This window comes from Rhamphochromis longiceps, linkage group LG9 (genome assembly GCF_057381845.1).
Source record: "Rhamphochromis longiceps isolate RC_006_pf linkage group LG9, R_longiceps_female_GT1.1, whole genome shotgun sequence".
NCBI classification, from domain to species: Eukaryota; Metazoa; Chordata; class Actinopteri; order Cichliformes; family Cichlidae; genus Rhamphochromis; species Rhamphochromis longiceps.
In genome coordinates, this window is record NC_140565.1 from 31,310,874 (window position 1) to 31,338,641 (window position 27,768).

Consider the following 27,768-nt stretch of genomic DNA (forward strand, 5'->3'; position numbering starts at 1 on the left):
CCGATCCGATCAGCTGTTTGTAACACTTCCTACGTCCATCAGCGCGAACTATCACATGACCGCATGACCTGCCCGAAACCGGAAATGACGTCATTTTGCGGAAATGTAGTTTTTTACGATCGGGGCCTTATGACCCTATACTTGTGTTTTAAAAAGTTATGTTTGAGTTTATGACTTTCTGTGTCGTTTCTGGGATGCTTAGGACTCATATTGCACTGCTGGAAATAGTTTATTTTGATGCATATGCTGTTATTTTGCAAATTTGCACTATAATATTTATTTTCGTTTTTCCTGCAGTATATAAAAATTGGTGTATTTCAAAAATAAAACTATGAAGACACTCAAAATAAATTTCCTGTGGTGGGAAACTAGTTTGTGCAACTTTTTTGTATTTACAGTTTTGAGGGATAAGCCTCTTAAATTTCTCTAACTAGAAATACATGTTAAAAAAACAAAAACGATTTTCAATTTTTTTGTAGTTTATTGCACTTTTTTGCAATTTATGTAATTACTATGCACCTAATGCAGACATAATATTAAAGTTTGGGCTATAATGGTTGTATTGATGTATAGCAACTTGAAATGCTCCCAAAAATGGCTCCACAGCATGTAAAAATATAATATAAGCTCTGACGGACTTGGTTCTATGGTAGGTCTTAAAGGGTTAATGGAGGGAGTTTGAAGGTTCAGTTTGTTCCACAACTGCATTTCACTCACTGCCTCTGTTTGTATCTTTGTCAGGACCAACATGGAGCGAGAAGTCAGCGCTCTCAGGAGGCCGACAAACCTCACAGAAGAAAGAGAGAGAAAAGACACACCTGTGACGAGTGTGGGAAGGATTTTACTAGGAAGGCTGAACTAAAACGTCATCAGGTCATCCACACTGGAGAGAGACCGTTCAGCTGTGACTTGTGTGGAAAGTCTTTTTCCTGGAAGCGTGCTCTAAAAACACACCAACTCATCCACAGTGGAGTTAAAGCGTACAGCTGTGATCAGTGTGGCAGAGCTTTTACTCAAAGTGGCCACTTACAGAGCCATCTAGTTACCCACTCTGGAATTAAGGCATACAGCTGTGACATCTGTGGAAAAACTTTCAGCCAGAGAGGGTACCGAAATACACACGTACGCATTCACACCGGACATGATGTTTACTGCTGTGAACAGTGTGGCAAAGAGTTTATAACAGACGCACAGTTACAAAAACACATGTTTACCCACACTGAGGAGAGACCTTATAAATGTGACCTGTGTGAGAAGTCTTTTAAAGCTCCACGTTACCTGAGACAACACCAACAGATCCACACCAGAAAGAGACTCTACAAGTGCAGTTACTGTGAGGTATGTATTTATATTGTTATCTTGTCATTTTAGCCTGACTGTTTGGAACAACTCTGCTCATTAAACTGTGTTAGCATGTTAGCAATTCTACTGCATGGAAAAGCAGCTCTGAGTGATTATTCAGATTTTCATGTCAGTTATGATTTTAGTATTACTGTAGTATTATGGTGGTAGTATTGTAGTTATTGCAGCCCAGTAAACTGAGTGTGTTAACTGAAACAATTTCATTCATTTCATTTATTTATTCATTTTCAGGCACAACAAATACCTATATTGAACATAAAATACACAAAACAAAAAACAAAAATTGCCTGAAAAAGGAGTGGGACGAAGAAAACTTATTAAATCCCACCCCTATACTCACTCATCAACAAAAAAAAACAAACTTCCCGCAGCTACGCCCATCATTGCATACAGACCCATCAACAGCCCCGGGCACATACAAGCATCTAAGCGGCAGCTCGCAACCAACAATTAGAGCCTTCATAACTGAATACAGAATATATAAATTATAAATTGCATTACCACAGGTAACAGGCAGTAATAATACAAGTAACAAACACACATACATATACATACATATATATCTACACACACAAGTACATATATGTACATACATACGCACACTTTATTTATTTATTTTTTTTTGGAATCCATACCACCAATGGTAAGAGGACAGACATTACAGAGCACACTAAAAACCATCATTGAGTATACTGTGACCAGACCAACTTTTTGTAGAGAAATTTAAATCTATGAATATTTTTGCATTGTTTCAATTGTAAACTCAGACTGTTCCAGATTTTCACACCACATACAGACACACAAAAGCCTTTACGGGTTGTTCGAGTTCTGGGTAATTTGAATTCTCCAAATCCTCTAACATTATAAACCTTTTCTCGAATTTCAAATCTAGTTTGTAAATTTGCCGGTAAAAGTTTAGTAAAAGCTTTATACAAAATTATGGATGTATTGTAATTAACCAGATCCTGGAATTTAAGTAACTTTACCTGAAGAAAGAGTTTGTGAGTATGATCTAGATAACCAGCCTTGTGAATAATACGCAGTGCTCGTTTCTGTACTGTGACTAATGGATTAGTTGTATTTTTATATGTATTTCCCCACACTTCCACACAATATGTAAGATATGGAAGAACCAGGGTACAGTACAGAGTACGAAGTGCATCTTTATCAAGGAATTGTTTCACTTTCTTCAAAACTGCGAGGCTTCTAGAAATTTTGGTTTTTATGTGTCTGACGTGGGGTTTCCATGAAATTTTATTATCAATTATAACTCCCAAAAATTTGTTTTCACTCACATTATCAATTGGTACACCTTCAATGATAATTGGTAATTCTATATTATATTTTAAATTACCAAAAAACATTGCTTTAGTTTTATTTATATTTAATGATAATTTATTTATATCCATCCATTTTTTAAATTAATTTTAGCTCCCTGTTTACGGTCATTACAAGATCAGTATAATCATCGCTACTGAAAAATATGTTGGTGTCATCTGCGAACAGTATGAGTTTAAGTACTTGAGAAACATCAAAAATATCATTTATGTATACATTGAAAAGTTTTGGTCCCAACACTGACCCTTGGGGAACACCACATGTAATACCAAGTTTCTCTGAATGGTAATGCCCTATGCTAACATATTGTTCCCGACCTGTTAGGTAACTTTTTAACCAGTTACCAGCTTTCCCTCGAATACCATATCTTTCCAATTTATCCAGTAAAATTGAGTGATTGATTGTGTCGAAGGCCTTTTTGAGATCAACAAAAATACCAACTGCATATTTATTTTTATCCAGTGTATCAGTAATTTCTTCTACTGCCTCAATTATCGCCATTGAAGTGGTTCTTTGCGTTCTGAAACCATACTGACCAACATTTATTATTTGATGTTTTTCAAGGAATTTTTCTAATCTTGAATTAAAAAGTTTTTCTAGAATTTTTGAGAATTGAGGCAGTAGAGAAATAGGCCTATAATTGGTAAAACTGTGTTTGTCATTACTTTTATATAGTGGTATTACTTTCGCAATTTTCATTTTTTTTGGAAAACAACCGGACTGAAATGATAAATTACAGATATATGTTAAGGGACTAGCAATATTCAGAATAACCTGTTTAACTACAGACATATTTATGTCATGATAATCCATTGAAGACTTACTTTTACATTTTAATGTGATATTTATTACTTCTTGCTCATTTGTAGCTGAGAGGAACAGTGAAAAGGGATTTGATTTTATATTACTGTTGTTTTCAATTTTATGACACGGGATGTCCGCTGCTAGTTCGGGGCCAACATTTATGAAGAATTTATTGAACCCATCGACAATATTACTCATGTTGTGATTTTCACCATTTGCATCAGTAAAATATTCAGGATATGATGTTCCAGAAGATCCTTGTTTAATTAAGTTGTTTAACACATCCCAAGTTCCTTTTATATTGTTTTTATTTTCATATAATCTTCTTCTATAATAAAGTGGTTTGCTCGTTCTTATAATATCAGTCAATTTATTTCTATATGCTTTATATCTTTGTTCCACTTCTTTTGTTTTTACTTTGATAAACTGTTTATACAGATTGTTTTTCTTTTTGCAAGCATTAATAATTCCTTTTGTGAGCCAAGGACTTTTTATCTTTTTTTTCTTTGTCATGTGTTCGTTTACAGGACAATGTTTATTGTACCACATAGTAAAAATATCTAGAAAATTATCATAAGCCTTGTCCACATCTGACTCTTCATACACCGAACTCCAATCTTGTTGTGCTAAATCGAAATTGAAGGCATGAATTGCTTCTTCATTTATTGTTCGCTTTGCTATCATGATCTTGGTATCTATTTTTTTTAAATCACAGTCACACAAAGTAAAAACTGGTAAGTGGTCAGTTATATCACAGACAAGCAGGCCACTATTAGTTTGGAAATCCATGACATTAGTAAAAATGTTGTCAATAATAGTGGCGCTATGTAATGTTATTCTGCTTGGCTTTGTTATTGTTGGATATAGTGATAAGCTGTACATTGTGTCAGTAAAGTCATCAATGGCTTTTAACCTTTTGGATTTAGCAAATCAATGTTAAAATCACCACAGATAAATAGTAATTTTTGGTTCACCGAAGCAAACGTTTTTTCTATCCATTCATTAAAAGTGTCAATACTTGAACTGGGTGTCCGATATATGCAACTTATTATAACATTTCTCAATAGTCAAACATTCCAAAATTCCATCAATAGCCATAGACATAGTTGTTACAACATTATATTTTATAGAGTTATGAACATATATAGCAACCCCGCCGCCCGCCTTATTTAATCTATTCATGTATTTTAAATCATATCCATTCAAACAAAAATCTATTCCTTTATCGACATTGAACCAAGTTTCAGTGATGGCTATAACACTAAAGGGGCGAGAAAATTGTTGCAAATAGTCCTTAATGAAATCAAAATTACAGTACATACTTCTGCTGTTAAAGTGAATTAATGAGAGCTTCCCGTCTAGGTTAATTTCTTTTTCATATTGTTCCTGAGTGAAATAATTACAATTTTTAACAAAAGAAGAGAGAAAGTTACTTTCAGAATCTATTTCTGGATCTATTATATTATGCTCCTTATATTCACAATCTAGATCAATTACTTTCTGTTGAAGAACTAATTTCAACGTGTCCATGTCATTTCCTGGTGTAATTGATACATTGGTGTCAGTTATACTTGTCCAGATCCTCCATGTTCCTCACTATCAGTACTTTTGCCTCTTCTGGTGTCCCGTTTAGCTTAATGAAAATCTTACAGTTTGTTACCCATGTATGTTGTATTTTACTGTTCTTCTTCAGTTGCCTTGCCTTCCTCGCGTTGTCTGCGTTTTTTCGTGTCAGATGCTCATTAATGAAAACGTCCGTGCCTTTCAGTTTACAATAAAATGTAATTGGACGTCTGCAGAGATGCTCTTTATTTCAGGCGACGTTCAGGATAAAAATGTTGAAGGACTGACTTACACTGTCTTTGTGTCTTTGTTTAGAAGCAGAGCGACACAGATGGATCCAGTTCTCAACCCTGTCATCACTGTGGTGGTGGGAAAGACTTTCATTGTGACGTCTGTGGAAAAACATTCAGTCAGCAAAAGAACCTAAAAACACATCAACGTAGACACACTGGAGACAAACTGAAATACTGCAAAGAATGTGGGAGAAGCTTCACCACACCAAGTGAGTTAAAACAACATGAACTGATTCACAGTGGGGTTAAAAAGCACCTCTGTGATCAGTGTGGGTCATCCTTCACCACTGCATGGGGGCTTAAATCACACAAACGAGTCCACACAGGAGAGAAACCATACAAGTGCAGACACTGTGACAGAAGCTTCTCAGATTCAGGTAGTCGTAACAATCATGAACGTACACACATGGAAGGAAACTACAGCTGTGACCAGTGTGACAAGAGCTTCAGGAATCTCAGTTCATACTCCACACACAAACGATCCCACGTTACTAATAAACTGTTTCACTGTTACCAATGTGCCAAAACATTCACCTCATTGTCTGCTCTGTGCAAACATCAGCGTGATCACTCAGGGCTGAAATCACTCCCATCACTGGATCACAGTGAATCTGCAGAGACAGAAAGATCCTCTGGTTTCAGTGTCAGACTCAAAAAGCTTGAGATCAGGCTCCACAGAGTTCAGATAGAATCATTTAAACTTGTGTTGAACTGAACTGGTTGCTGGGCTGAACTTCTACATAATACAGATTTACATGGGATCTTATTTTCTGTCGTTTTACTGAGTCAGTTTTGTCCTTTTTTCTCTGTCCTGCTTTTGCTCGTCTGTAAATAATTGAAACTCAGTCAAATAGTTCATTGTTCTCCAGCAAAACGTTTTGGAAACTCATGTTTAACCTTTAAAACTCTGACATGTTTTAGCACACAAGGCTTCATCGGGGAGTTCACTCATGATTGGACCATGAGAATAAAGGTTTTTAGTTCTTTCAAAGAGAGTCTTGGAGGTGTTTGATGTTTCTGTTTTTTCTGAAACCACCTGAAAGAAAAAACATTTTTCTTGCTTTATGTAGTGTGGAAGTTTTTTAATGTTTCTTCATCTGTGATGTTCTTGAATGTGTTGACATGAAGATGGTACAAATAAACTGTCCTTTTAGCTTTAGCTCCTAATTTATTCATTATTTATGGATGTAGCACAGCAGCAGTTTTTTGATTAACACATGGAGGGCTCGGGATCTGATGGTAAATAATGTTTTGTGTCCTTGTACACATCATACAGCTCAGCTGTTCCACAGATGTCAGGTTTACACAGTGGGATGGTTTGTAAGAACGCAGCTCTCCTGTGGATAAATCTTTACTCTTAGCCTCAGGACCTCACACAGTCCCAGCAGGTTCGGTCAGAAGATTTATCCCTTTTTCATTTCTATATGATTCTTCTTGCTTCTAAACAAAGATGATTATGATGATGAGTCATTTATGAAAAAAGAAGCAAAAAACAATATTGTTTTATGAGGATTTTTATGGCAGATTTTGTGCATCAACATTTTTGTAAATGAAAATGTTGAAAGGATGCAAAGGAGGAGGAGGGCACAAGAACTCAGCACGTGATACTGACTGGAAGCAACACAGCTGCTGTTGACAAAGCAGCAGAGTCAGATATGAATGTGTATTGAATTCATCGTGTAAATATACCAGATTTATCCACATACGTCAGTTTTCACCCTTTTTTTTACTTTCAGTAAGTTTACTTTTAGTTTATTTTTACTTTCTGAAGACGCAGGAGAATCTGTTTCATCATGATTGAGCATTTCATTAATGTTACACCCCAATGTTTTCATTTGAACCCCAAGTGTCATTGTCTTTGAAAAAGCACAGAGTATAATGCATCTATTTTGCAAAAATAAATAATTACATAAGTGTTTCAACACTTTCAAAGAGGTACCCTGTTTTTCCTTCATCGTATCGTACAAATAGAGATAATATAATTATCTGAGGAACAATTGTCAATAAGCAGAGAAGTTATTAAAATATTAATGCAAGACATGGAAGCAGGTGGTGTTGTTCCCAAATTAGGAACAATATTTTAAAATTACTTCACAATTCTTCTTGCACTTCAGATTGTTACAAACTATCAGAATGTAAAGAAAGTCAGAAAATGGACAACCTCAGCTTATAAAACTGCTATTTTTTACGGAGCCCCGCAGGGGACATGGGAGAAAAAAAATTAGGGAGGAAAAAAAAAAATTAGGGAGAAAAAAATAAAAATTAAGACGGACTTTTGCGAGCTCTCGCAAAAGTATTGCGAGAGCTCGCAAAAGTTTTAGCCGCATTCTTCGGAGGCCGCCAGCTCGAAGCCGACCGGGAGGTCGAGGCACGATTTGCCAGGAAAGCGGTGTTCCTCCCGGCTGTAGTAGGTCTCGACCTCCCGTTAGCTTCGAGCTAGTGGGTGTCAGATCTCCAAAAACGTCGGAGCACTTTTGCAAATATGTGATGTCTTGTAAACCGAGCAGGTATCTGACGTTTACACAACTACATTCACGCCTCAAAATATCTTAAAAGTGTATTTTGTGACCCAGAAAGAGCAATATTACAACTAAGTAGCTGCCGCCATTGTTGGAATTCAACTTTCGCGAGAAAGTTTTGCGAGATCTCGCAATACTTTTGCGAGCTCTCGCAAAAGTCCCTCTTAATTTTTTTTTTTCTCCCTAATTTTTTTTTTCTCCCATGTCCCCTGGGGGGCTCCGTAATTTTTTAACCACAAACCACTGGATCAATTTCAAGGGTTTTGCACTTGATTTTTATTTTATCATAAAACACTGCAGAGATGCAAAGAAATAATCATTATAACAGTGTGCAACTGCTCCACATTATACTGTGTCCAAGCTTCAGATGTCTCTGAAGCGACACTTTAAGAAACTCCTGCATAACTTCGGGGTGCACAGTCCACATTGCACAGTGACAGCACAAAGACCCACACAGCTGGATTTGGATATTTAACATTCTTTCAGTAAAAATTAAATCCTGCATGAGTTCATGAATATCTGGCATTAATCAGATGAAAGCCTCTGCTGTAGCACCCTGTCATCCATTCATCCAAGAGATGTAACCAAGATACTGCCTCTATTAGATAATTATTAGATAATCATTTTTGAAAAATAATCTGTAACATCAGATTAATTTCAGATTTTTAATGTCAGATTTTACACGGTCAGGTGTAGCTGAGTTTAACTCAGAAACTTTAACTTTAACTCAAAACGTATTTTAAATAAATTTCAAACGAGCCATCATGATAAAGGGAATGTGTGCAGTTTTGGTGCTCCGTAAGTTCTGTGCTGAACAGCATGGCTGACTCTTCGTATCTACTATTGCCTCCACAGTCTGAGTCCACACAGGTAATGAGCCATTATGACCAATTATGGAGTCCCCTGCCAGCTCACGCTTTTTTTGAGATTATGTCAAAAGGTTTCTTTTGCCCTTTTGCAAAGTGGGTAGTGGGTTTTTCCCATTCTATGCAAGGCCACCTGGGTTGACTGGAAGACTGTTTACTTAGCCTGGCAGGGCGAAGGACACTGTCTCAGCTGAAGTCTGGACATACACACACACACACACACACACAGACATATACACACATGCAGATGTACACTCATCCCCCCTCCCCCTCCAAACGCCTTCAACACTTATTCCCTTCCGATGCTGACGGTGAATCAAGGAGACCAGCGCATAGGCTGCAGGCCCGGATGTACTGTCTACACTGACTGTCTCTCACCCTTTACCCACTCCTGTTGCTTGTCACGTGTTTCTTTGGTGTATTAAGAGTTTTTTCATGTGCAGAGGTGTTTTTTTTTTTTTTCTGTTCTTAAACTGATCTCCCTGTTGAAGCTCAGTCTGGGGGGAGTTATTTTTTTCTCCTTATCCTTCCTCGTGTGGTGCATCTTCCATTGTTATACCTCTCTGACCTGTCTTCACCATGTGATGTTTTTGTGTAATGTATGTATGGTTGGAGGGTAAGATGGCGACGCCCTTGCAGGTCGGCAGCCATAACATGAAATTTCCCCTTGTGGGACTAATAAAGGTATATCAATCAATCAGTCAATCAATCAATCAACTAGGGAAGCAGATGCCATTTCGGTTGCCAAAGCAATATGTAAGAATATCATCCCAGAACACGGGATTCCGGAGACTATTTATAGTGATGATGGTCCACACGTTGTAAATGAAGTGATTGGATTAATGGCACAGCATCTAGGGATAACACTAAAACATCATTGTTCATATCAGCCACAGTGCAGGGTTGGTAGAGAGAACTAACGGCACAGTAAAGCTGTGAGCTTTGAGATTATATATGGTAGAGCATTTAGAGTTTTAGTCTTCTGTAGTAATGATAGAAACACAGAAGAGAGAGCACATTAGCAGATTGGATGCTCAAAATGTTTAAAAGTAAAAAAGTCATGAGAACAAATGATCTGCCAGATGATTCTGTTTCTCCTCAGGAGCAGAGTCTGAAGTCTGGAGATTGGATGTTGATAAGGCCATGGAGACGAAGTGCTCCGTTCTTACTGCAGGTTTTCATAGAAAGTATAGAAAGTATCTCTGGGGACATCTCAGGCCCTCCAAGGTTTGGAGGCCTATCTCCACCCACCATTACTTCCCCTGCCGGTGGCGGACTCCCTCAGGTATCGGTGCGTTGGTGGTTCTTTGTGTCTGGGGATGGGCGTCCAGGTACACACCGGCTCACTCCTTGGCGGCCGCTTATCGAAACCTGGAGCCTGGGGCTCGCACGAGCCACTTCGGAGGTGGGGTGCCCCCGGCCTCTCGGCCTGGGGCTCGGTCACTCAGGCACAGCTGGCTGCCGGCGGAGCTCACGGGCGCGTCACTGCAACTCCCCCTGGCTTCTGCTCCGCGGCTGCTGAGTGAGCCCTCATCTGGGACTCTCCTCAGCTCTTACTGGAACAGTGGCGCGGCTGCCCCTCTGTGGGTCTTCCTTGGTCTCTTGTGTTCTGGGGGCCTCTGGATGTCTGGAGTTTTGATCTCCTCCATACCTGCTTGATACCATAGAGGACAGGGCTGTGGCTCCCCACACTCCCTAGCAGATCATTACATGAAGGAACCTTTGGAATACAAGCATGCTGATCCACACAGGTGTACACATGGGTATTCACAGACGCGGACTACAGCTTTCTTGGCTGCTGCCTCAAAGCACACTGTGCGCTGTCTATCTTGCGTGCTGCACAATATCGTTTATTATTTAGTAACTATTGATATCTACTGCTAGCTAGTTTATTGTGATGGTGCTGTTTTTTTTTATTATGTTGCTCTTTGCTGTTTGCTTTCTCTTCTGGTTTTTTTTTTGTCCATACAGGTGACCCAGGAGTTTTGTTTGTTTTTTGTTTTTTTTTTTGTTTTTTTTTTTGTTTTTTTTCTCTCTTCCCCCCCTTCTCACCCTCTCTTCTCCCCTTTGGTTTTCTTTCTCTCCCTCTCTTTCTTTCATTCTTTCCCCCTGTCCTATCCCACAGTCATGTCTGTCTCGTTTGTAGCAACCGAAAATAAAATAAATTCATAATTATAATAAAGGTCAATCAAATGGACCAATATGGCAAGGCCATGATGATCCACTTGGTAAAATAAATCCGCTTGGCATCTTTCTTGGCCTCAAGACAACAATTCTGATGGCTATAGATCCAAACGGGACACAAAAAAAAGAAAAAAAAAAGTATAGAGAATAAAAACCTCCCTCCTACTCTTACTCAGGGTCTCATAACACTTATTCCAAAGCCAAACAAAGACTTACTTCTTATTGATAATTGGAGACCCATCTGTCTGCTCAATAATGACTATGAGATTATGGCTTTAGTACTTGCTAACAGAATTAAAGAGTTCTTGGACACAATTATCGATGAGACACAATCAGGCTTTATGAGAAATAGATACATTTCTCATAACATTAGACTGGTTTTGGATCTACTTGATTACTCTGATTTGGTATCTGACAATAGCTTCATTCTCTTCCTAGAGTTTTAAAAGGCCTTTGCAAGGGTGTAGATTTGGTTGTGGCATTGGTGGGGACGGATGATTCGACCATCGACCCCTGCCCCGTTTCTTATTTTTTCCTTTTTGTTTTTGCTTCTTGATAAAAAAAAAAAAGGAGAAATATACTTGCCTGCATATGCTATTCTACATGCTTTTAAACTGTTTAAAATTACAGCTGTAAAAACTTGAATCTTACAGTGTTTATTTATCGGATAAAATAACTTAAATGTCACCGTTATTATTGTCCGGCCGGAAACAGGCCGGGGGTGTCCAAATTCAGAGGCTGCGTCCACCTGAGAACCCGGCCTTTGTGGTCTAAGTGGGCCAGGTCCTCTGAAAGCCGGCTAGACCGGAAATGAGCGACTGTGAAATTGGACGGTCTAGCCTTCAGAATTACGTCACCTGCCGTCTGCTCCTTGCTGTCTAAAATATAACCGGACGCTGGTGTAGATGGTCGAATAAACTGCTGTTTTCACACAGCAGTTTATTCAGCTGTGTGAGAACCCTGGAGGAATTCTCCTGAGGGATTAATAAAGTTTTATTTAATCTAATTTAATCTAATAACTTTAATCTCAGCCAAAACCATTTACTCACCAACAAATAAAACACAGAAAAAGGCCAAACAATAACATGTTTAAGTTATTTGACGTTTACACAGCTACATTCTCGCCTGAAAATGTGTTAAAAGTTTATTTTGCGACCCAGAAAGAGTAATAAGAGTAATATTAAAACTAAGTAGCTGCAGTAATAGTAGCCATTGTTGGAAACTGGAATTGGCTGGGCCAGTCTGGGATATGGTTTTCAGTTTTGTTGTCCGGGTGGAAAATCGGGAGAATGGTCGCCCCGGGAGATTTTCGGGAGGGGCACTGAAATTCGGGATTCCCCGGAAAAATCGTGAGTGTTGGCATGTATGTCCTAGCATAGCCTGTAACGTTATTGTGACGGACACATTATATGAGTGAACTTGACTTTATGTGACTTACAGGTTTCTTTGAAAAACAATTTCTTATATCCAGGTTCTTCCTTTTTGCTGCCATCCTCCTCTGAGCCTCGCAGCGGAGGTTTGCAGCTGCTGAAACTAAACACAGCTCCCTGAAAGGCACAGCCAATCACATTGGCCATATTTGTCACATGACGTAGGACTCCGGTAGAGAACGTAATTTAACTCTTTCTGCTCCACTCACTGAATAAGACGCTGACAGATCGTTTTTACTTACTATCGGGTTTGTTTTTCTTTACTCGAAGAGATCAAATTATTGGTGGGGACAATTCAATAATCGCTGGATATTGGTGGGGACGCGTCCCTTCCGTCCATGCCAAATCTACGCCCTTGATCCAAAGACCAAAAGTCAAGATGCTCGTCAAACGTAAAAAAAAAAAAAAAAAAAAAAGGTACGTTCTAAATGAAGCTTCAGACGTCACTAATCACGTCACTCTGGCCAAACGAATCAAGCCTCGACACAGTGTTTCTGAAGCAGCGTGTTGATTTTTCTGACACACGCACCGGAGCGTCAGCTTCAAGCGGACCATCGCTACCTCTCACATCTAAAGGTAAGTGTCAAGGTAACTTTGAACTGAGTTCAGTCAATCTCGAGTTTTTCGAAGTTTTCTGAATGAAGTTTTCTGTTGCTCTCTGTGAGAGGAGACCGTTAAAGGCGAGGCTCTCCAGAGTGTAGCAAAACAGGAAACAGCAGCTGGGTGTGTGTAAGTGTGCAAACGAATAGATTAGAAGTGCAAGTGAGCCACGAGTATAGAAAGGTCAAGTTTCGTGAGTTGTTTTTCTCACCACTGATCACGCGCTCAACACTCTACACATACTTGCATCACACGCGCGCTCTCGAGCATCGGTATTGTACAATTCTGGGCATCACGTGATTTGAGGGTGTTACCATATAACGGAAATCTCCATTGTTCTGTAGCAGTGGTTCTCAAACGTTTCACAATGAGTTTCACCCTTACGAGCGACATCACAGCACAGTAGTATAGGCCTATTTAACACCACATACACATACTTGCCAACAATCAAAAGGGATCTATCTATCTATCTATCTATACACATACAAACACACATGCATATATATGTAGGCCGACCAATATGCACATACACACACATACATGTGTGTGTGTGTGTATATATGTATGTATGTATGTGTATATATATGTATATGTATATGTATGTATATATATGTATGTGTGTATAACACCCAGCACGCCCCTGCGGGCGGTTTATCCTTCAAGCTCGGGTCCTCTACCAGAGGCCTGGGAGCTTGAGGGTCCTGCACAGTATCTTAGCTGTTCCCAGGACTGCGCTCTTCTGGACAGAGATCTCCGATGTTATTCCCGGGATCTGCTGGAGCCACTCGCCTAGCTTGGGAGTCACCGCACCTAGTGCTCCGATTACCACGGGGACCACCTTTACCTTCACCCTCCACATCCTCTCGAGCTCTTCTCTGAGCCCTTGGCGCATAAGGGCGCATATATGTATATGTATGTATATATATATATGTGTGTGTGTGTGTGTGTGTGTGTGTATGTATGTATGTATGTATGTATGTATGTAGCCAAACTTCGGGATGCCTTTGGTTTTCTCACTAGTTCTTTCTCTGACACTGTTAGGAATCTGGGTGTCTTATTTGACAGCTCATTTACACTTGATAAACAAGTGTCTGCTGTTGTCAGATCCAGTTTTTACCAGCTTCGCCTTATTTCTAAGGCCAGGCACTATATCCCGTATAAAGACCTAGAAAAGCTCATCCACGCCTTTGTAACGTCAAGGCTAGATTACTGTAATTCACTCTATTGTGGTCTCCACTCTTCCCTTTTACATAGATTACAGACAGTTCAGAATGCTGCAGCACGCATTCTGACTAAAACCAAGAAGTTTGCCCACATTACTCCTGTCCTTGCTAATCTGCACTGGTTGCCTGTCAAATATCGTATTCAATTTAAAATTTTGTTGTTTACTTTTAAAATTACCAATAACACTGCACCAAGCTATCTTAAGGAACTTTTAAATCCATATGCTCCTGCTAGGGCTTTAAGGTCATCCTCACAGTTACTGTTGGTTCAGCCCAGATCTCGACTGAAATCTAGAGGTGATCGATCGTTTGCTCTAGTTGCACCGGAGCTGTGGAACAATCTCCCGATTGGCATCCGGGCGTCTGATTCTATTCATTCTTTTAAATCACAGCTAAAAACATATCTTTTTAAACTTGCCTTTTCTACCAGTTAAATGCTGGCTTGCTTGCAGTGACCTATTGACCTATTGTATTAAATTCTCTGCTATCTTTCCATTATTGCTGTCTTTTATCATGGTGGTACAGTCTTACCTTACTATAACCTATGTGCTGCAGTTTACTCTTATTGGTGGCTTTTATCTGTGAACATAATTCGTTACCTTTATGTATTTGATGTTAATGTGTGAACTGTTTTATTTTTTATTGTTTTATGTAAAGCACTTTGGTATGCCCAAGGCTTTTAAATGTGCTCTATAAATAAAGATTGTTGTTGTTGTTGTATATGTATGTATATGTGTGTGTATGTGTGTGTGTGTGTGTATATATATATATATATATATATATATATATATATATATTAGGGGTGCAACGATACACAAAATTCACGGTTCGGTTCGATACTTTGGTGTCACGGTTCGATATTTTTTCGATACAAAAAATGTTCATGCATTTTTAATTTGTCATTTATTAAAATTATAAATATATATTTTAACTCAAAAGTACAGTTTTTAAATTTAACCCTAACCCTTGTGCGTGTTTTTTATTTTGACAGCGAATGCGCACCTGCGGACCACTTATGTGCAGCCCTGGTTATTTAGCTCGTCATATTGCAGCCACAGAAATTCTTTTGTCCATGAAACCATAAAGCTGCACTTTCTTTTTGCCTTATAGTCTGATTTGTCATAACTTCTCCGTTTTGTGGTAAGCTTTTCTTTGGCTGTCACTTCTTCACCCTGACCTGTCTTATTTGGCTCAGCAGAACTGAAATGCTTTTACACACGCACTCACATAAGCTCAGCGATTCTCTGCGCGATCAACCTCTCACATGTTTAAGCTTGCTGCGTCATGTTTGCATAGTAAGCTAACGATTAATAAGACGATGTCAGAGGAATTGGTGCACAAATTATCATCACTCACAGATCAGTGCTGTCGCTCTCTATACACAGTTCGCAGGATTGCAAAGTGAAAGCAAAAAAACAAGCGCAAATTCAAACGCGACTTCAATATGTCACATATTGACAGTGGCTCACCGATGCCAATGACATAATTACCCAGCTACATTTCTGAAAGAATGCAAAAGCATTGACATATATTTTTCCTACAATAGCCCGACGGGCAGGGAAGAGAAAGATTTTGGTAGCCCGACTGAAAAAATCGCTAGCTCCGGGACGTCGGGCTAGCTAGAGAAATGTCTCTTTCCAAAATAAAAGCTATACTATCCGCTTCTTCTGGGCTATATTCTCAGCAGCATAAGGAGAATCATGTGCTAACAGCTGTCTAAATGACTCGGCTAAAGTTAGTAGCATGCTTGCTTGTTTTTTTTCTGCTTCCACTTGTCTTTGCACTAGGATGATGTCGGCGTAAATGTGCAGTCATATTCGTTGTGTTCCCGCTAGTGCTTTCAGGTTAATCTCGTTGAAATTACCTTAACGCCACAACACGGCAAATCTCCGTTAACGAGCTACCGCCGATCACTCCGTGCATGGGGCTAGACGGCCAACACGTTAACGAGCTAACTGCGCTAACACACTAGTTCACACCAATGTAATTGAGCATTGCATGGCACATCCAACATACTGTTTTACTTTAGTCCATGACTCGCTTACCTTCAGGGTCATACGTCACATGAAAACCAAAATAATTCCAAACGCCAGATCTGAATGACGTTCAATTTGCCTGTTGCAAGGAGAGCTTAACTTCTGTCTCGCTAGCTTGCCCTGCGCTCTTCCTTCTGACTATGCTGTCTGTGTTGAGCGCTCAGTGGATCTGCGCTCGACAGTGCAGCCTAGGCGGAGTAGTCGAACACAGATTCACTGAGCGCTCAACACAGACAGCATCGTCAGAAGGAAAGTTGATACAATAAATTACAAATGTTGTATTGTTCGATACATATGCGTACCGAACCGAAAGCACTGTATCGAACGGTTCAATATCGATACGAATATCGTTGCACCCCTAATATATATATATATGTGTGTGTGTGTGTGTGTGTGTGTGTGTGTGTGTGTGTGTGTCGGCCCACTGGGCATTTGATTCTAATAACAGGCCTCAGTCTCTCCTGCTATACTGCTAAATTTTGTATCAGTGCTCAAACCTTTTGTGTTTGTTTCCAATAAGTTGCCCACCTCGGGAAGCAAAAATGTGTTCTTTTAACTTGTCAGATGAACATATGAGACACTTTGACTCTTCAGTGCAGTGTGGAGCCTAACAAAGATCTGCTTTGTGTCCCAGCTGATCAGCAGGAGGAGAAGAGTCTGACGGAGCAGCAGAGGAACATTTTCAGCTACTTGGACTCAGCTCAGCCACTACAGAGAAAACAATGAGCTCAACACAGAAGGTGACAGACAGAGCAGGGCGATATGACCGAAAATATTTATCACGATATACATTTGAAAATTTGCGATAATGATATACTTCACGCGAGACAAAATACTTTACAACTCCACAACTTTATTAAAAGTCCCATCAATGTATTTTCACTTAAACAAACAGCTGTTTTTTTATGTGTATTGAAGTTATATAAAAATTTAACAGTGCAAATGCAAATTCCTTGCTGACAGTTTAACCAAAAGGCATTTCCAGTGGAAATTGGCCGACATTTGCTCCGAGGAATTTGCATTTGCACTGTTAATATTTTTGGTCATATCGCCCTGCTCTACGTTCATGTGTTACTGTTTAGGCTTAAATTGGTTTGATGTTTGGTGCCTTTTTCTTAATGTAAAAAAAACCCTCAGGTTACAATCAGACATTTTTCTTCACTGAACCTGTTGGGTCTAAACTCAGACCCCGCTGTCTCCAGGACTTATTCCCATGAAAGAAAAACAAGGCAACAGCGATCGATCGATTTACTTGCAAGGGAGGCCTCGTCGGTACTTCAGACTAACTGAAGTCTGAAGTCTGCTAAGACAGATATTAACAGACTTCAGTTAGTCCAGAATAAGGCGTCTAGATTAGATGTTCATACTATACTAATTAAAGACGGACCGATCCTCACCTCACAAAACGCGCTACTTCGCTTAACCCAACTTTGCTTGTCAGAGAAGTATGTGTCACTCGATAGAGCGGCTGTTGTCTGCGAGACCTGTCAGGGAACTGGTGGAGCATTTGGAGCCTCACTACATGCTTCCAAACCGCAGCATTTTTAATCTTAATCTCTTCCATACTGAGGTGAAAAGGAAGCGATTTGTCCCGTACTTCAGCTAGAATCGGGGGAAAAGACTCTGGAGTTAGTCTGTGTCCTTAAGCTGCAGCTGCCTCTTCTTCTCTCATGTTTTCTAAGTAGCTGACAGCTGGTAACTGTGCAGGGGCGGCTCTAGCAAAGCTTTGCCAGGGGGCAGGTAGGCCATTAACAAGAAAAGGGAGGCACAAAAAATACTTTTCTTTGTTATTTCATTTAAAGGACTAACTTTTAATAAATAATTATCTGAATCTTACAACCAAAGTGGTCATCTGATTAAATGTATAGAAATCCATTACTGTATATGGTAACTATTAAGTCTAATTTACACCCTGGTAAGCTATAGTCCTTCTTCCTTTGGGAAGGTACCATCTGTGCAGTCTGCAATTCTGTTGAAGAAAGATGGTGAATCTATTTAATTATTGTAGAAACATAATTGATTATTTCTGTGCATTTGATTTACACGTGCATTAAATCAAAGTTGATTACATTGATTAAGCATCATGAGGTGGAGGGCGGGGGTGGTTCTGGGAGATTTTTGCTGGGAGTTGGCAACTCTATTAGTCAGCAGAAATATTAAACAACCTAAGTACTCTTTATAATACCAGAATAGGAAGGATGGTGCAGGTTTAAGTTTATTAGATTGATGTGTGTTGCTGAACTATAAAATATTTGAATAGAATAGAATTAAACTTTATTGTCATTGCACATGTCACAGGTACAGGGCAACGAAATGCAGTTTGCTTCCATCCAGAAGTGCTTTAGCCATGATATAGATATATTACAATATATATTAGCAATAATATAGATATGTAAGTATATTACAGAAATGGGTCTATTATGGTATGTTATAATGTACACGGTATAAAGTAAGTTATGAATATGCTATAACTATAAGTATGTACAGGCTGTGGTGAGTACAAGCTATGAACAGGATATAAATATGAAAAACTATACAGAACATGAAATAAAAAAAAAACTATACAGAAATGGGAAATATGCAAGTTATAAACAGTTGTAGAATTAAAAATTATCGTATTTTACAGAATGATTATTTATACAGAATTATGCAGTGGTGCAGTTAAGATAAGTGAGATATGTGGATAATTTCTACAGAGGCTATATAAAGTGCTAGTGGTTGTGAGTGGTGGTTCAGTCCATGAGTTTAACGTGGGTCAGATGTCAGGAGGCAGAGTTCAGGAGTCTGACAGCTGTGGGGAAGAAGCTGTTCCGGTTCCTGGTGGTCTTAGTCCGGAGGCTCCTGTAGCGCCTCCCAGAGGGCAGGAGGGTGAAGAGTCCACGTGATGGTTGACTGGGGTCTTTGATGATTGTCCCAGCCCTTTTCAGACACCGCTTCCTGTAGATGTCCTTTATGGCAGGAAGTGGTGCTCCGGCGATGCGCTGCGCAGTTTTCACGACCCTCTGCAACGCCTTCCGGTCCGAGGCAGAGCAGTTCAGGTCGTCCAGATGAGATCCTCGGAGATGTGGACTCCCAGAAACTTGAAGCTGCTCACACGCTCCACAGCTGTCCCCTTAATGTAGATGGGTGGATGTGGGTCAGCATTCCTCCTGTAGTCCACGATGAGCTCCTTGGTCTTCTCACTGTTAAGCAGCAGGTTGTTTGTGTCGTACCACTCAGCCAGACGATCCACCTCCTCCCTGTAGACGGCCTCATCGTTGTCACTGATGAGGCCAATCACCGTGGTGTCATCTGCAAACTTAATGATGGTGTTAGAACCATCGGCAGGTCTGCAGTCGTGGGTGAAGAGGGAGTAGAGGAAAGGGCTCATTTGGTATAACGGAATAGCTTTAGTGTCTTGTTTTTAAAACTTGAGTATGAACTTTTACAAAATGCAGCAAGATATTTATTTAAAAACAGTTTTATTGATTACAAAAAACGCTATATCGGATTCATATCGGTATCGGCAGATATCCATATGATATCGGAATCAGTATTGGACATTAAAAAGTGGCATCGTGCCATCTCTAATACGAATATCGATAAAATGCATTATCAGCTTTCTTGGCTTCCTGTACAGGCTAAAATATTCTATGGCTTACTTGTAGTTATAAAGAAAGCAATTCTGTTAAACACGCCACATTTATTTCTGCTCAGCTGCAGTATCCAGATGAAATACATAATGATATTACACGATGTTCAACAAACTACAATTTAGCAAATCCTCGAGTTAAAAGTAACTTTTTGTAAAACTGTTATATTTAGAGCAACTTTCAGGTGGAATAAATTGCCTCATAAAATTAGAGAATTAGTAACTATTCAAAACTTCAATGAACATTTAAAGGGGGCAGGGATAGCTCAGTAAAGTGGTCTCCCCATGATCGGAAGGTCGGCGGTTCGAATCCACTTAACGGCTACCCTGAGGTACCCCTGAGCAAGGTACCGTCCCTACACACTGCTCCCCGGGCGCCTGCTTAGTGGGCTGCCCACTGCTTCACTGAGTGAATGGGTCAAATGCAGAGAAAAACAAGTAATTTCCTCATGGGGATCAATAAAGTATCCATTATTATTATTAAAAGCTGATTTACAGAACTTTTAGTTGTTGTAAATATTGTAAGAGATGATTTGTTTTTGAAATTTGTGTAATGTGCCTCAATGTTATTGATATTGTTATTATTATTATTATTTTTTATTATTGATTGCTTATATTTTAATTGTGAAACGTCACTGTGGATGTAAGAGGCAAATTATGTGGATATCTTGAATCCACTTTATTGTATAATATTTTATGTGATTGTATTTGACGGAAGATGAGCAACATCTGTTGTGGAAGCTAATGGGGTTCCTTTTGAATAAACAAATAAACAAACAGGATTTATTATCACTGAATAATTATGTAGAAATCTATAAAAATCATAGAAATATGCATTAGAAACAACAACTCTGTGTGTGTGTGTGTGTGTGTGTGTGTGTGTGTGTGTGTGTGTGTGTGTGTACAATCAGGAGGGATGGGAATGATTTTAGTGTTTAAACAGTCATGAATTATTTTTAACACCAGGTTGAATGTAATGTGTTAGAACTACCAGTAGGTGGGGATAAAAGACCTTTAAGGTGTTTGGTGCCACACTCCACCTTCAGGTTTAAATAGGGCTGCTCAATTAATCGAATTTTAATCACGATTACGATCTGGGCTTTCAACAATCATTAAAAATGACTGAGCCGATTATTAGCCCCTCCCTCATGCTTTACTCTCGCGCTGCTCCGTGTAGCAAATCCAGCGCACCTCTCTGCATTTCGAACACTCATCACAACAATTAAGAGCAGCGGTCCCCAACCCCCGGGCCTTGGATCGGTACCGGTCCGTGAGTCGTTTGGTACCGGGCCGCGAGAGTTGAGGCTCATGTGTGAAATGTATGGTTTTCAGGGTTTTTATCGGTTTTCAGCGTTAACTCGGTTTTCCTGGGTCTTTTCACATGTGTTATGAATAAATCTTCTGTTTTTCGGTACCGGTACTAGTTTTATTTTGTTGTATTTATCCGCGTAACCTTAATGGCCGGTCCGTGAAAATATTGTCGGGCATAAACCGGTCCGTGGCGCAAAAAAGGTTGGAGACCGCTGATTAAGAGTCATTATTCAATACATTGTTATTGTTAACCCTTTAAAGCCGGTCAGAGCAGCACGCTCTGTTTTGTGTAACTATTTTTAAATCCCTGTAGAACCTGAACCGTGTAAGCTAGCGCAATATATATATTTTTTTTTGCATATGAAACCAGAGGAGTTGTACTTACATCTTATGCCATCAGCTTGTCCTGGGTCACGGTTTCCTCCCACATAAAGCTTTGCAAAAATTGCATAAAAAGCGCTTGAAGGAACAAAAACATAATATTCCAGAAACACGCTTTGCCGATCGGATCAGCTGTTCGTAACACTTCCCACAGTGAAACAGACGTCAGCGCGAACTATCGCATGTCCGCCATTTCCTGGCCGAAACCGGAAGTGACGTCATTTTCGTGGAAAATGTAGTTTTTTACTTGTACGCCTTAAAAGCCTATACTGGTGTTTTTATAAGTCATGTTTGACTTTTCTGAATAGTTTCTGGGATTCTTAGAACTCGAATTGCACTGCTGGAAATAGTTTATTTTATTTTTTGTGCCTGTCCCGTTTGGCTCTTTTGCCATCAGAATTATTGTCTAAAGGCAGAGAAAGATGCCCAACGGATTTACTTTACCAAATTGACCATCCCAGCCTTGCCATAATGGTCCATTTGATTCGCCTTTTATTGTTTATTTTATTTTCACTTGCTGAATACGGGACAGACTTGACTGGAGGAAAGAAGGGGAGAAAGAAAGAGGGAAAGAGAAACAGCTGAGAAGAGGGACGGGGGAGAAGGGCAAAAAACAAAAACCAACAGAATGGGCAGAAAAAGAAGAAAAAATGCATATATCAATCACCTGGTTCACCTGTTGAGAAAGAAAAAAGAAAACAAGCAGAAGAGAACAAGAGTAATAGAATAAACAACATCACAATGATATATGGGAATATGACAGTAAATACTAAATGTTAAACATTATTGTGCAGCACATAAGATCAACAGAACACAGTGTGCTTTGAGGTAGGAGCCAAAAAGGGTGTAGTTTGTGGGTGTGATCACCCGTGTGTACACTTGTGAGCATGGACGCGCTTGTTTTTTTTGGTTTTTTTAAAGGTTCCGTCATGTAATGATCTGCTAGAGGGTGTGGGGGGGCCACAGCCCCGTCCTCCAGGGCATGAAGCAGGTATGGAGGAGATCAAAACTCCAGACATCCAGAGGCCCCCAGAACACAAGAGACCAAGGAAGACCAACAGAGGGGCAGCCGCGCCACTGTCCCAGAAAGAGCTGAGGAGAGTCCCAGATGAGGGCTCACTCAGCAGCCGCGGAGCAGAAGCCAGGGGGAGTTGCAGTGACGCGCCCGTGAGCTCCGCCGGCAGCCAGCCGCGCCTGAGTGACCGAGCCCCACGATCCAGGCCCGATAAGCGGCCGCCAAGGAGTGAGCCGGTGTGTACCTGGAAGCCCATCCCCAGACACAAAGAACCACCAACACACCGATGTCTGAGGGAGTCCGCCACTGGCAACGGAAGTGGTGGTGGGTGGAGATAGGCCTCCAAACCTTGGAGGGCCTGAGATGTCCCCAGAGAGGTGGCGTCTGATACCCAACCTGACATATAGACACAGACATACAGGCACACACAGATACAAACATCCATTCCCACCCTCATGCTCTCATATGCACTTACTCCACACTCAACCAACGTGGAGACAGACATAAAGAGACGTTGTACACACGATCACACTCCCCAAGCGTACTCTACGAACCGGGTCTAGGTACCCTTGCCCCTGGAGGGGGGAACTGCACCCAGACCCAGGTGGTGTTACCCTTTTGCCTGCGGTGGGGAGAGGCAGACCGCCCGACTCCGCAGCAGCAGGGAGGCCCCACACTCCAGACCGCAGTCGGACGGCCAACTCCTCCTCCTAGCCCCCCCGCTCCAGCAGGTCGCAGAGAATGGGGGTGAGAGAAGACTCCAAAACCTCCCTCCACCCGCTCATATGTAGTGTTGATGCATGTGTGTTCTAAGGTGCATTTAAAACCCAGGAGGGCATGGAGCTACCTGCCAGAGAGCAGCAGGTAAGCACATAGTCCCTCCTGCTAGCCCTCAATGTCTACGTGTATTTAAAATTGAGAGGTGGGCAACGACGCCAGGGGTGAGGTGTACACCCTGATGGTAACTTGGATTCCGTGTATCGTGCCCACCCCCAAGATCCTATATGTATGTGTAATGAGAGTGTGAGTAATGTGAATGTCTAAGTTGTGGATAAAATTGAGGCAGAGGCAGCCAGAAGGGGACAGAGGGGGGGGGGGGGGGGGGTAGCCTCCTCTGCACCCTGGTGACATACCCCTACTCTAAGGCCCTGCATGTGTGGGTGGCTGTGGTGGAGCGGGAAGAGGGGGAGATGGGGAGGGAAGGAAGGGAGGGGCAAGTGACCCCCCCCCTGGGGCCAGCTCCCCCGGTGACCCCAGTAGGCACCCCCATACTCCGTGACCCGCCAGGGAAAGGGGGCCCAGGCCCATCCAGACCGGGGCCCAGTGCAGCAGCGCCGCCCGGCCCCACAGAGCCCGGGACAGTCCACCCAACCCCACCACAGAGAAAACTGCTCCCACCCCACCATCCACTCATCTTCCAGACTACACAAGACAATAGTTTGTTTTGATGCACCTGCTGTTTTCTTTGCAAATTTGCATCATAGGATTGTTTTTTCGTTTTTCCTGCAGTATATAAAAATTGCTGTATCTCCAAAATAAAACTATGAAGACACTCAAAATAAATTTCTTGTTGTTGTAAACTATTTTTTGCAACTTTTTTGTATTTAAAGTTTTGAGGGATAAACCTCTTAAATTTCTCCAAGTAGAAATATATGTAAAAAAAACAAAAACGATTTTCAATTTTTTTTGTAGTTTATTGCACTGTTTTGCAATTAATGTAGTTACTATGGACTTAATTCATACATATTATTAAAATATGGGCTATAACAGTTGTATAGCAACTTGAAATTCTCCCACAATTGGCACTACAACATGTAAAAAAATAATATAAGCTCTGGCGGACTTGGTTCTATAGTAGGTCTTAAAGGGTTAAATAAATATCGTCAAATAATCGAGATCTCAATTTCAGTGAAAATAATCGTGATTATCATTTTTGCCATAATCGAGCAGCCCTAGGCTTAAAACTAGTGTTAATAGAGAGAGTTTGAAGGTTGAGTTTGTTCCACGACTGCATTTCACTCACTGCCTGTTTGTATCTCTGTCACTGCAGGACCAACATGGAGCCAGAAGTCAGCGCTCTCAGGAGGCCGACAAACCTCACAGAAGAAAGAGAGAGAAAACATACAGCTGTGACGAGTGTGGGAAGGATTTTACTGTGAGGGCTTCACTAAAACAGCATCAGGTCATCCACACTGGAGTTAAAGCGTTCAGCTGTGACTTGTGTGGAAAGTCTTTTTCCTTGAAGAGTTCCCTAAAACACCACCAACTCATCCACAGTGGAGTTAAAGCGTACAGCTGTGATCAGTGTGGCAGAGCTTTTAATTGCAGTAGGAGCTTACAGAGGCATCTAGTTACCCACTCTGGAATTAAGGCATACAGCTGTGACATCTGTGGGAAAACTTTCAGCCAGAGAGGGAGCCGAAATAGACACCTACGCATTCACACCAGACATGATGTGTACTGCTGTGAACAGTGTGGCAAATACTTTGCTACAGACGCACAGTTACAACAACACATGTTTATCCACACTGAGGGACGACCTTATAAATGTGACCTGTGTGAGAAGACTTTTAAATCTCCACATTACCTGAGAGGACACCAACAGATCCACACCAGAAAGAGACTCTACAAGTGCAGTTACTGTGAGGTATGTATTTATATTGTTATCTTGTCATTTTAGCCTGACTGTTTGGAACAACTCTGCTCATTAAACTGTGTTAGCATGTTAGCAATTCTACTGCATGGAAAAGCAGCTCTGAGTGATTATTCAGATTTTCATGTCAGTTATGATTTTAGTATTACTGTAGTATTATGGTGGTAGTATTGTAGTTATTGCAGCCCAGTAAACTGAGTGTGTTAAACTGAGTCAAATGTAATTGGACGTCTGCAGAGATGCTCTTTATTTCAGGCGACGTTCAGGATAAAAATGTTGAAGGACTAACTTACACTGTCTTTGTGTCTTTGTTTAGAAGCAGAGCCACACAGATGGATCCAGTTCTCAACCCTGTCATCACCGTGGTGGTGGGAAAGACTTTCGTTGTGACCTTTGTGGAAAAACTTTCAGTCGACGAGACGCCCTAAAAACACATCAACGTAGACACACTGGAGAAGAACTGAAATACTGCAAAGAATGTGGGAGAAGCTTCACCACATCACATCACTTAAAACGACATGAACTGATTCACAGTGGAGTTAAAAAGCACCTCTGTGATCAGTGTGGGTCATCCTTCACCACTGCATGGGAGCTTAAAAGACACAAACGAGTCCACACAGGAGAGAAACCATACAAGTGCAGACACTGTGACAAAAGCTTCTCAGATTCATCTGGTTGTAACTATCATGAACGTACACACATGGAAGGAAACTACAGCTGTGACCAGTGTGACAAGAGCTTCAGGAATCTCAGTTCATACTCCGAACACAAACGATCCCACGTTACTAATAAACTGTTTCACTGTTACCAATGTGCCCAAACATTCACCTCATTGTCTGCTCTGTGCAAACATCAGCGTGATCACTCAGGGCTGAAATCACTCCCATCACTGGATCACAGTGAATCTGAAGAGACAGAAAGATCCTCTGGTTTCAGTGTCAGACTCAAAAAGCTTGAGATCAGGCTCCACAGAGTTCAGATAGAATCATTTAAACTTGTGTTGAACTGAACTGGTTGCTGGGCTGAACTTCTACATAATACAGATTTACATGGGATCTTATTTTCTGTCGTTTTACTGAGTCAGTTTTGTCCTTTTTTCTCTGTCCTGGTTTTGCTCGTCTGTAAATAATTGAAACTCAGTCAAATAGTTCATTGTTCTCCAGCAAAACAGCTCTCCTGTGGATAAATCCTTACTCTTAGCCTCAGGACCTCACACAGTCCCAGCAGATTCGGTCAGAAGATTTATACCTCTTTCATTTCTATATGATTCTTCTTGCATCTAAACAAAGATGATGATGATGAGTCATTTATGAAAAAAGAAGCAAAAAACAATATTGTTGTGTGAGGATTTTTATGGCAGATTTTGTGCATCACCATTTTTGTACATGAAAATGTTGAAAAGATGCAAAGGAGGAGGAGGGCACAAGAGCTCAGCACGTGATACTGACTGGAAGCAACACAGCTGCTGTTGACAAAGCAGCAGAGTCAGATATGAATGTGTATTGAATTCATCGTGTAAATATACCAGATTTATCCACATACGTCAGTTTTCACCCTTTGTTTTTTACTTTCAGTAAGTTTACTTTTAGTTTATTTTTACTTTCTTAAGACGCGGGAGAATCTGATTCATCATGATTGAGCATTTCATTAAAGTAATGTTTAAAAGACATTTCTCGTTTGTTCTTTCAGCTGCAGCCTCGCTGGTGTTTAACTGTCTGACAGTAAAGAAGATAAAAGATACGTGCAAACACAAACACATGAAAAGTATTTGCAGAAAAGCTTAAAGCTCTTGTTTGTCTGTTTTTTCATTCCAGTCATCGCGAACATGGCGAAGATGTGAAGCTGCCTTCCTGCTACAGTATCTCCTTACATACATTTGCTCATATCGTGGGACTTCTTATACAGTGTCTTTCTTTGACCATGTCTCACTGTGTTTTATTCTTGACGTTGCATTTGAGTCTTTCATGACTCTATTTTAACTTATATTAAAATGGATGGATGTCTAGACGCACCCCCTGAATTAATCATCTGAAATCTTTTTATTCCTTTATTCCACTGCTTTCACGCATTTCTGTGAATCCAAATTTATATATAGATATCGAAACACACATATACTCATATCTTTACAGTTTGTTAATATCTTCATAGTCTCCAATAATGTTACACCCCAGTGCTTTCATTTGAAGCCCAAGTGTCATTGTCTTTGAAAAAGCACAGAGTATAATGCATCTATTTTGCAAAAATAAATAATACAATAAATGTTAAAAGACTTTCAAAAGGGTACCCTGTTTTTCCCTTCGTCGTATCGTACAAATAGAGATAATGATCTGAGGAACAATTGTCAATAAGCAGAGAAGTTATTAAAATATTAATGCAAGACATGGAAGCAGGTGTTGTTGTTCCTAAATTAGGAACAATATTTTAAAATTACTTCACAATTCTTCTTGCACTTCAGATTGTTACAAACTATCAGAATATAAAGAAAGTCAGAAAATGGACAACCTCAGCTTATAAAACTGCTTTTTTTTTTTTAACCACAAACCACTGGATCAATTTCAA

At 40.3% G+C, this 27,768-nt stretch overlaps 2 protein-coding genes across 5 annotated transcripts in view; both read left to right on the forward strand.

The window, feature by feature from the left end:
- LOC146662573 (uncharacterized) overlaps window positions 1-6,519 on the forward strand; it is a 48,655-nt gene extending 42,136 nt beyond the window's left edge. For all 3 annotated transcript variants that reach the window (XM_085419254.1, XM_085419255.1, XM_085419257.1), the window contains exons 3-4: window positions 742-1,338; window positions 5,383-6,519. In XM_085419254.1, the coding sequence (XP_085275380.1) occupies window positions 742-1,338; window positions 5,383-6,075 (1,290 nt within the window). In that variant the 3' untranslated portion in view covers window positions 6,076-6,519. The remainder of the gene's footprint in view (window positions 1-741; window positions 1,339-5,382) is intronic.
- Window positions 6,520-10,977: 4,458 nt separating this feature from the next.
- The window catches only part of LOC146662574 (uncharacterized), a 34,502-nt gene continuing 17,711 nt past the window's right edge, over window positions 10,978-27,768 (forward strand). Inside the window, exons 1-4 of one of the 2 annotated variants that reach the window (XM_085419259.1) lie at window positions 10,978-12,935; window positions 16,853-16,958; window positions 24,607-25,203; window positions 25,526-26,849. In XM_085419259.1, coding sequence (XP_085275385.1) covers window positions 16,941-16,958; window positions 24,607-25,203; window positions 25,526-26,218 — 1,308 coding nt within the window. In that variant the 5' untranslated portion in view covers window positions 10,978-12,935; window positions 16,853-16,940 and the 3' untranslated portion in view covers window positions 26,219-26,849. Of the gene's footprint in view, window positions 12,936-16,852; window positions 16,959-24,606; window positions 25,204-25,525; window positions 26,850-27,768 lie in introns of those variants that run through there. The other variant, XM_085419260.1, reaches the window with a different exon arrangement.